At 41.2% G+C, this 11,155-nt stretch overlaps 2 protein-coding genes across 2 annotated transcripts in view; one reads left to right on the top strand and one right to left on the bottom strand.

Moving 5' to 3' along the window:
* The window catches only part of mtss1 (MTSS I-BAR domain containing 1), a 656,873-nt gene that overhangs the window by 7,335 nt on the left and 638,383 nt on the right, over window positions 1-11,155 (bottom strand). The gene's annotated exons all lie outside the window — the stretch shown is intronic.
* Window positions 1-11,155, top strand: part of LOC311048424 (uncharacterized protein) — a 51,133-nt gene that overhangs the window by 4,817 nt on the left and 35,161 nt on the right. The window contains exons 5-6 of the mRNA XM_084061682.1: window positions 3,065-3,118; window positions 7,135-7,222. Coding sequence (XP_083917808.1) covers window positions 3,065-3,118; window positions 7,135-7,222 — 142 coding nt within the window. The remainder of the gene's footprint in view (window positions 1-3,064; window positions 3,119-7,134; window positions 7,223-11,155) is intronic.

Genomic DNA, 11,155 nt, shown 5'->3' with positions numbered 1-11,155 from the left:
ATTACATTCACACATTCACAGCAGAGGAAACCATGCAAGGCACCAACCTGCTCACCGGGAGCAGTTAGGGGTTCAGTGTCTTGCTCAAGGACACTTCGACACTATACAGTAGGTCATTACACACCGGCGATTATGCGAATATACGAAAAATTCTGACTCAGTCCGAATAAATAAAAGACGCTTTTTCGCTCCGGGAAACTGACTCCGGGAAACTGACTCCGGGAAACTGACTGACTCCCTCGCCACTCAACGGTCCTTCTGGTCGATCGACACGGTCACGACTTTTTTTCTGTTCTGGCCCCACAGTGGTGGAATGAACTTCCCACTGGTGTCAGGACAGCAGAGTCACTGCCCATCTTTCGTCGCAGGCTGAAAACCCACCTCTTCAGGAAACACTACCCTTCCTCTTTGCCTGGCCTACTTGTTGTTAACTAGTTGTACGAACGCTTGTTTTATTGTTGTATTGCTTTATTGGATCTTGTTTAGTCGTTACAATTATTTGTTTTAGCTCCTGCTCATTTGATTTAGCTATTTTGTCTCATCTGTTTAAGGAAATAGGTAGCTGATATATTGCACTTTTACCTTAGCGCTAGGTATACTCTTGGCTGCTTGTTTTTGCAAAAAATGCACTTAAGACTTCTGGTGATTAGTAGTTTTCGTTCCCTACCTTTGTTGAATGCACTTATTGTAAGTCGCTTTGGATAAAAGCGTCTGCTAAATGACTGTAATGTAATGTAATGTAATGTAATGTAATGACATGGAAGCTTGCATTGACTTTATAAGGTTTAAAAAAAAAAAAGTATTATTCGCATGAAAAAATCGCCCCCAGTGTGTAAGGACCTTAACTCAGGAGGAGTCCGGGATCGAACCGGAAACCTTTCGTTTCCCAAGCGGAGGCTCTACCTCCTGAGCCACTGCCGCCCCAAATGCTAATTGATTATCTGATTAATCAAAAAAAGATTCAATAGAATTATTTCTTAGAAAAAGGATTCATAGTTGCAAAAGAAAGAAAGCAGACCTGTCCCATGATGACCTGACAGGTCTGCATGGTTCATGATGTAGCACAAGATCACAAATGTATTTAGCCGCCAGTGGTGTAAGGTAATTAAGTAGATTTACTCACGTACTGTACTTTTTTGAGTCACTTTTCTTTACTTGAGTATTTTCATTTTTCAATACTTTATACTTCTACTCCATTACATCTCAGAGGATAACATGTGTACTTTTTAATAAATTAAGCCCTACTTTACAAATGGCAGATGTACAAGCTCACAAGTCACAACACGTGGCATTGCAACGCGTTGTTAAGTAATTAAGTACAACATTGTTGGCCCTAAAAAGAGGGAAAAAACAAACAAACAAACAAACAGAAACAGTGTAGCCTTTAGCCAGAAGTCGAGGAATGATGGGAATGGAGTGTAGAATGACTGGTGTGTTTTCATCCTGAGGGCCCGGGGCAGTGATTTTTTACTTAAGTAAAAGTAGCAATACCACAATGTAGATACACTCTGTTACAAATAAAATGCCTGTATTCAACATTTGTCTTGAGTAAAAGAACAAAAAATGCCTTTATTTTAATAGAATTATGACAAATGGAAGTTTAAAGTAGGGATAATTGAACATTATGTTTGTAATAATAATCTTAATCTAGAAAGTAACTTTAAAGTAACTTAAGTGTTCATATAACTGTAGTGGAGTAAAAAGAACAATATTCGCCTATGGAGTAGAAGTAAAAAGTATTGAAAAATTGACATACTCAAGCAAAGTAAAAGTACCTCAACATTGTACAGTACTTGAGTAAATGTAGTTATTTTCCACTGCCGAGGGGCGTATAGATCAGATTATGTGGTTTAAATGTGTGATTTCATCCTGAGGGCTTGTAGATCAGATTGTGGGCTTTAAATGTGTTTTTCATCCTGAGGGCTTGTAGATCAAATATAGCTGTCATGATAATTGAGCAGGTCTTGGCACATTGTTTTGTGTCAATTGTCACTATTGACCAGAGATCGGTATCGTTTGGTTTTATCAATTCTATTTCGGATTCTGCTTATCGATTCTTATCGATTCACCGTTTTGTTTCCATTAAGGTAAAATGTTGGATTATTTAAGCTTTAACTGAAGTAAATAGTATTACTGTAAGTAACTGTGTGTATTAGTAGTAGTACCTGAGATAGAGCCAATGCTGTTTATAAGAATTCCGGCGGACCACGGCATCACGGTCACGCTCATATGACTCAGCCATAACCATATAAGGATTTCCAAATGCTGCTACGCCCAAATATGGAGTGTGCTGTCTAACCTCAATGTGTCGTCATGGCATCAGGCGGCAAATACATCTGTCAGATCCATATAAGGGCACAAAGGAGGTATGCCCATACAGTATATGGGCATATACTAATGACATCATCAGCGATCTCCATGTTGTTTATTGGAGAGGACATTGTGTGCCCCCCCCCCCCCCCCCCCCCCCCACACACACACACACACACACACACACACTGAGGCCACCCATTCAAACAACATGCAAATCACCACCCTGCACATATCCATGGAAACACTAACTCACTGCTTTGCTTCTCTCTCTCTCTCTGTCTCTGTCTCTGTCTCTCTCTCTCTCTCTCTCTCTCTCTCTCTCTCCCCCCCTCTCCCCCTGAATCTTCTAATAAATCTTCTCCCCTATACTTAACCTCCCACAAACCACTTTGTTTTTAATGTCACCAAAACAGCCCCTGTACGCTCGTTTTATTTTTTTGACTAATGTTCACTGACTGAATGGACCATTTAGGCAAAACACTCGTTAGATAGATGTTTTGTTTTGTTTTTTCCCTGTTTTTTAAATGTATTTCATTTGTGTACATGTTGGGAAGCCAGTATATCCATATTGTATACACTATGGATTTACTATCCCTGATGTGATCTGTATTAATGTTAGAAAAACTCAAATAAAAAATAGATAGATAGATATATAGATAGATAATAGATAGATAATAATTGTGTGTGTGTGTGTGTGTGTGTGTGTGTGTGTGTGTGTGTGTGTGTGTGTGTGTGTGTGTGTCCTCTACAGAGCCTCTAAGGAGGAACCCTAGCAGTGAAGATGACTTGGTGTTGGGTGTTGAAGGTAAACACATCAACTTCAATTCATACTGTGATACTCTTCATTTTAACTTTGGTAGGTGCTACTATGCGTTGACAATTCTGTTGACGGTCTATGTTGCTGACCAGCGTTGCCATGTCCGCTTATTATAAGCAACAATTGGGGGGTACCAGATCTGGTGTTGTGGCTGCGGGTGTTACTCACTTTGGAGTAGTTAGACAAGTATGAGGGCACTGTCCGTCTGAGTATCTTCGATACATTTGCTTAACCCGCCCTGAGCCATTAACAGTGTCATGGTTCTATTCATATTGTGCATTCATTGGTGACATGATGCTATCAATGCTAATCAGCAAATAGCTTCTACAGTCACTCAAACAACATCATACTAAAAGCTTTTAACACCCTGACCTGAACTGTATGTAGACTATATACACACACACGCACGCAGGCGCCCACACACGCAGGCGCCCACACACACACACACACACACACACACACACACACACACACACACACACACACACACACACACACACACACACACACACACACACACACAGACAGACAGACAGACAGACAGACAGACAGACAGACAGACAGACAGACAGACAGACAGACAGACAGACAGACAGACAGACAGACAGACAGACAGACAGACAGACAGACAGACAGACAGCAGTGTGTTTACGTAGAGATCAGTCCATCACGTGGTTTAAAGGCACAGTGTGTGACACAGTGGGGTGATTTAAGGCCATGCTTTCAGGAGAGCTCACAGGGCTTTGTGTCCTACGACAAAGTATGCAGTATAGCTTGATGTGAATCCTTACTTTCTCTTTAAGGGTAATTCAGTCAGTCAGCTGACCGGCTTTCCTCCACAACAAAGTTATGCTCCGTCGTATGACGGTGTTGAATAGCAGACCTATAAGCTCACCTGTGTCACAAGTCACACACGTCGGTGGACATTTATCTGATATAGATCATAGAGCCCGATTGGCAGAGTTGTTGTGGCCGGGTGTTACGATCCTTTGGTCTACGGAATGAAGGACCGTGACACAAGGTCGGCGTGAAATGTAGTTTTATTGAATTACCTTCTTTTGGTTTCTTTTTAGGTTTGAAATGAATTTTCACATACAAGGAATTTACAAATAGACAATTTTCTAGACATGAATTTAACCTTAGACATAAAATAAGTCCCGTCGCAAAGCAATAACCAAATAAACCAAGCTAAACCTATACTTACTTTTAATTCTCTTACTAACCTTATCTACACCAAATGAAAATTACAAGAGAACTCTACTCTAAACTATATCAAAAGTTGGCTTTGTACAATAAACTGGCACCGGTAGCTCTATAGGCAAAAATCACAACAGAGTTGTATTATGGAGGAATCAAATCAGACTGCTTAACAAGTAATTTAACAATCAGTCAGCCGAAGGCTGCCCTGAAACTCTTCATTTTAACATGTCCTCTTAGCAAGTTCAACATTTCACAAACAGGATGTACAAAAACAGGACATGAGCGGGTTCAATAATTCAAGGAGGGTTTATGTCAAGGACGTGGTGTTACCAAACCTTTGGACACCACATTTAGACCAAACACCTCCTGAGCACCTTCTCCATGGACAGTGTGTAACACCATGGCCAGCAAGCCACACACTGCCAAAACACACTGCTGCTGACAGCTCTTAAACACACTAACCCTAACCCTAATCTGGGGAACATAGGGATGACCCCTTTCTTTCCAATATGGCTGCTGTGCATAGCCTATTGATATTATTTACTCCCCCCCATGTGACATTTAGAGAAAGATATAGAAAGAGAGAAACAAGGGTTGATTGTCTCTCCTACAGACAGAGAAGTTACTAAGTGTGGACGAGGAACAGAGTATGATGTCCTGTTAAAACTCGGCCAGGGACTGAATCCAAACACTGTGAGGAGACACTGACCAGCCCCCCTGTCTGGACCCCCTCCTCTCTTTGAGCACCAATGCTACTCAAACTTTTTTCATGTCAATGACCCCCCCAATTAAGATGTATTTGGCCACAGACCTCCATCTGAAAGGATTTTGTGCCAGGGACCTCCATACAAGATTTGTGTTGTTAAAGCAATAGTTGACCCAAAAACTATTCTATGAAATACTCACCCCACAAAGCCTTGACTTCATGGAGATTTGTTTTGTTTTTGTTGCATGACTGAGCCAATAATCCAATATTTGATGACATCACATGCAGCAGTAGGAGAGCAAAACAATATAAAAAGTCACAGTGTAATCATTTGTTCACACGGGCAGATTAAAAGATACAAAAATACACTGCATCTTTGTCGCTGTGTTGCTTTGTATCTGTGTTGATCAACACGGTCGCTGAAGTCATCAAGCGTGCGGACATCGGAGCTACAGTTGTAGCTTTGTATCTGTGTATCTGGAAGTTGAACCTTGAATTTGTAGCTTTGTATCTTTGTGTCTTTGTGTCTTTGTCGCTAGAGCTACAGCTATAAACGTTGGATGTATCTTTGTATCTTCATGTCGCTGGTTTCCATTGAAAATGAATGGTAGCATGTATCTTTTAATCTGCCCGTGTGTGAACGCACCGTAAGAGGGCTAATTTTGATCCAGGCTCAAAGAGAATGTTTTAAATATGGTTTAGCTCTGACTATGGTCTCCTATTAATTTTAATTAGTCAAATATTTGCTTATTGGCTCAGGAATGCGACCCACAAAAAAACAAACATGGATTCAAGGTGACTAATTGATAGAAAAAAAGCTCATTTTGGGGTGAACTATTTCTTTAAAATGATTTGTCACATTGCAATGTGTTGTGAGCTTGCAGATCTGCTATTTAAAATGTTTTTTTTTGTTGAAATATCTGGAATATTTTCAATATAAATTGTGTATGGGGGTCCTTGGCAAACAATCTTGTCAGTTGGGGGTCTGCATACAAATACATTTGTATACATTTGTAATACATGTGGGGTTCCTTGACATGAAAAAAAATTGAGAGCCACTGGTCTAGTCTATTACCTTTGCATCATCAAGCTGTTACATAACAGAGATGACAGCGCACATAAAGGTGAGCTACGATGGGACAGCGAAGAGAGGAACACGACGAAACCAATGAAAGCAGGGAATGAGACACATACAGCTAGCAGCCTGTCCTCACGCTAATGCAATGTTTGGGTGATTTACCTTTTTAAGGGGTTAGCATTAGGTGAAATGGCCTTGGGTGGTCTTGAATGTGGCTTTTGAACAGAAAACAATATACTACAAGGTGTGTATGAGACAGAGATCGAGAGAGAGAGATAGGGTCGCACACACGCACGCGCACACACACACACGCGCACGCGCACGCACACACACACACACACACACACACACACACACACACACACACACACACACACACACACACACACACACACACACACACACACACACACACACACACACACACACACACACACACACACACAGCGCACTTGTTCCCTGACAACACGCCAGCCTCAAATGGAGGAGTCACAACCTTGAAGAGAAAGAGAGACATTAGGCCTCTGTCCAAAGACAAACACCCCCTCAGGAGAGAGAGAGAGAGAGAGAGAGAGAGAGAGAGAGAGAGAGAGAGAGAGAGAGAGAGAGAGAGAGAGAGAGAGAGAGAGAGAGAGAGAGAGAGGGAGAGGGAGAGGGAGAGGGAGAGAGAGAGCTTTTAGAAACTTGCCTAATATAGCTCGCGGACCGGTCTCTCCTTTGACACCGGCCCAAGAGAGGATGAGTCTGACTTGACGCAATCCAAAAAGAAGAGGGATGTCACCTCTCTCTCTCTATCTCTCCCTCTCTTTCTCTCCCCCCTCTCTCTGTCTCTCTGTCTCTCTCTCTCTCTCTCTCTCTCTCTCTCTCTCTTTCTCCAAGCATTCCTTCTTCCATGCACCAGCTCTCCTCTCTTGTGCATGTTAACAGTTGTCCATGGCTCTAGATATATGGCTGCCCGGTTGGGTTCATTTTGAGATAACAAGACCCAATTCCTCTTTTTCTACTTCTTCTCCCCCACAGCTTCTTTATATGGGAAACAAGGAGTGAAGAGCGTCCAGGAATTACATGGTAAACAACAAGGAGTCAGGACTGTCCAGGAATTTCTGCGGTAAGGAACTTCTCAGCTGTCAAACTTCATGGTCAACCCTTTTTTAAAAGGGTTGACCATGACTTCACAGCAGTCAAATGTCAGATAGTTGTGGAGGAACCTTCTCTGTTAAGCCTGATACATACTGTACTTTGACGTAAAATGGATGTGCATGCCGAAAATAGCTGCCGAAAATAGCTGTGTTCTGCTTTTAAGTGTAGAGCCCAGTCCACGCCAATGATTCAATGAGTTGCTATAGAGTTTTCTATAACGTTTTCAGGCCAAGGACCCCCTAGCTGAGAGAGAGATGAAGCAGGGACCCCCTCTATATTGTATAACATTGTGTTTCAGATAAACTTTTGCTGCTCTTTTTTCCCTCTACACCTATAACTCTTTGCCAAAAATAACCGATCTACAAGCTCACAACGCTTCGCAGCGCGAGGCGTTGTGAGCTTGTAGATCTGCTATTTTTGGCTAAAGTTCTCCTCAGAATAGGGATGCTAGGGTTCAAGTGGTTAATGAAGAAAAAAATCACACCCTGTGTGAAGTGAGTGGTGCCTTTGATGAGCCCCGTATTGACCCCCGTATTGATGTTGTCATCAATGTTTGTGGACATACATACATACATACATACATACATACATACATACGGACACACGGACAAAGTCATGTATAGGAGTGGTTGCCTTCGGCACCACTCAAAAATATATATCACAAAAAGATTTGGCGGACCCCCTGCAGTAACTCTAAGGACCCCCTAGGGGTCCCGGACCCCCTGTTGAAGACCCCTGCTATAGAGGTCTGAATTGACCCGTTGCAGGGCTGGTAGAGTTTGGGGATTCTGTTGCAAGTGGTTGCAGTTGCATCTTGTTGCGTTGCGAATCAATGGTGTGGACTGGGCTTTAGAGACATTCACGAGTCACGGAACAAGGTTCCCGAGTAGCACAGAATGTTTGGGGACCTTCCAACACAGATTAAACGCTGTAGATGCAGTGTTTCCCAACCTAGGGTCTGGGCCCCCCAAGGAAGGGGTGCCAAAGATCACAGAGCCATGTCTGTTTAGAGGTAGTCCAGAATTTTATGTTGCACAGAATCATAACTTACTTCATAACTTGCTTTATCCATAGTCAACCTGTCATCTCTATTTAGGGCATGCCATTAGCTATTTTTGTAAAAAAGTTTGCAACTTTTTTTAATAAAAAAAAATATATAGTTTTAAAAATAGCAAAAAATAGCGCAAGCTCACAATGCGCTGTGAGCTTGTATGTTGGCTATTTTCACTATCTGTCAGATGATAACTATGTGCGTGTCTGTGTGTGGTGGGGGGGGGGGAGTGTGCTCCAAGGAAAAACATGTTGTGAACCACTGGGAGAGGGAAGCTCTGTCACTGTATTGTAAAATGGAACGGTGTGATGACAGTGAAAGCCTAACAAGATGTCTAACTAAATAAATAAAAGCAAATAGACGAGGAGGGAGACCACTGTACAATGCAGAAAGGATTGTAAATGCCTTCACATAGCAGCGCTTGTCTAGTCACGCGGGAACACAAAAACAAGCGTACAAAAATAACAAAATAAAATAAATAAAGCTCAATGTCCCCCCAATTTCTAATTAAACATTTCACAATTTACAATTTAGACATTTAGCAGCACTCTTTTCCAGAGCGACTTAAAAGTGTTCAGTGCAATCAGAATGAGAAGAACTCTGAAACAACAAGGTCAAGAGACAAATACTGTGCGTGTGTGTGCGTGCGTGCGTGCGTGCGAGAGAGAGAGAGAGAGAGAGAGAGAGAGAGAGAGAGAGAGAGAGAGAGAGAGAGAGAGAGAGACAGCACTGACAGCCGAACAGATATGCCTGCTAGACATCAAACATTTGTTTAAAGCACAGTGACAGTTCAGTAGAGGTTTGGGTTGTGTACTTACCTTGTCATGATCTAACTCCAAATATTGGTGCGATATCTTAAATAGTACCAACTCTGTGGCCTCGTGGGTTCAATCCCCGGCCGGGTCAAACCAAAGACTATACAAATGGGAGTCACTGCATCCCTGCTTGGCACTCAGCATCAAGGTTTGGATTGGGGTCCCTGTGACATTCTAGAGTCATGTCCAGGGGGTGTACTTGTACATTGACCCATTAAGACCTGAGGCGATTCTTAAAAACAGTTTAAAAAAAATATATCTGCTATTTTTGAATAGCCAAAGAAATCGTAAGTGACACAGATGCGTTCCAGGTCTTAATGGGTTAATTGATTGATTGAATACTTTATTAACAGTTTGCAATTAGCAGTGGTGTAAAGTAACTAAGTACATTTACTCAACTTGAGTTACTTTTACTTCACTGGAGTATTACCAGTTGTCTTTACTTTTACTTCTACTCCACTACATCTCAGAGTTTGGGATATATTTTTCACTGTGCAATGCAAGTCAATGAGGAGACTATATCGGGTAAATGAATAAAACATTCATGTCTAATGAACAGAGCAGCTATTGAAGATATCACCAATATTTGGAGTTGCATCATGACAAGATAACTACACAACGCAAACCTCTACCAAAATGTCCTTTAAATGAAGAGAGAGAGCGAGAGAGAACGAGAGAGAGAGAGAAAGACTGTGCGTGCGTGCGTGCGTATGGGCAAATAGTAGACTTTTTGAAATAGATATGGGGCCTCATTCACTAAGCTTTTGTACAAACAGTCTGATTCATCTTTTCATTTTGACTGTTGGTTTTGCCGTATGTACACTCAAACTCACGTCTGTTCGGGACGGGGCCAGACTTAAATGCCTCAAACCATGGGTATCTGTTATTAGAATGCCTTATTCTTCATGAAAATTCTATTACAATAGTGCCAAACCTCAAATAAAATAGTTATTTGCCCAACATTTGTCATCACATTTAAAAGAAATTTAAATTAAAAAAATATTGTGTTTATTTTTCAATTGACACATGTAGAGCTGAATTATTAGGTCCCTCAGTGTGTTTGCCATTTCTGCAAGTGTGACCACACTTTCACATATTTGGACTATCATGCCTTATATCGCAGGAGGCAGGTACACCTCCAATGTTGCGCTATATGTATAATATTGATCACATGAACACCACACAATAGCCAATGGTGGAAAGTAACTATGTACATTTACTTAAATACTGTACTTAAGTACAATTTTGAGGAACTTGTACTTTAGTTGAGTAGTTCCAATTTCCACTACATCTCAGAGGCAAATATTGTACTTATACCCCACTACAATTATTTGAAAACTTTAGTTACTAGTTACTTTCAGATATAAATTATGATATTATGAAACATACATGAACAGCTTTAGCCCTATTTAATACCTAGGCTATTTGAAAATAGCCAATCTACAGGCTCACAACGCGTTGCGATGCGACGCGTTGTGAGCCTGTAGATTGTGAGCTTGTAGATCTGCTATTTTCAAACATTTTAGTACTTTTACTTTTGGTACTTTAAGTACATTTTGATACCAATACTTTTGTACTTTTACTTTGAATTCTGGACTTTACTTGTAACAGAGTATTTCTATATTGCAGTATTGATACTTTTACTTAAGTAAAGAATTTGAGTACTTTTTCCACCACTGACAATAGCCTTATAAGTCGTCTTACCATCTGATGCCATCTTTCCCCTCATTAATCAATAAAGCGCGATTAAATCGGATAGTGGCGTTCTAGTTATGCCCTTGATTCCAGCATCATCATTTTACCTCAGCAAAGGTGAGCATTGTTCAGTAGGACTCGCTTTTAGACAGAACAGATGTACAAGTTGTCAATGCGGGACAACGCGACACTTTGTAAACTTGCAAATCTGTTCTTTATATCCAGTTGCCTTTTATGGTGTTAAATTGTTAAACGGGGCGTGGAACAATGCAAATGATCTACACAGGAGCGCGCTTGTGATATACGTACAGCCTGGGATTCATCATGAGATACACCTGTG

This window comes from Gymnoscopelus microlampas (assembly GCF_963454915.1).
Source record: "Gymnoscopelus microlampas genome assembly, chromosome: 7".
NCBI classification, from domain to species: domain Eukaryota; kingdom Metazoa; phylum Chordata; class Actinopteri; order Myctophiformes; family Myctophidae; genus Gymnoscopelus; species Gymnoscopelus microlampas.
Note: the sequence above shows the minus strand (reverse complement) of the source record. Positions and strands in the feature narration are given on the sequence as shown.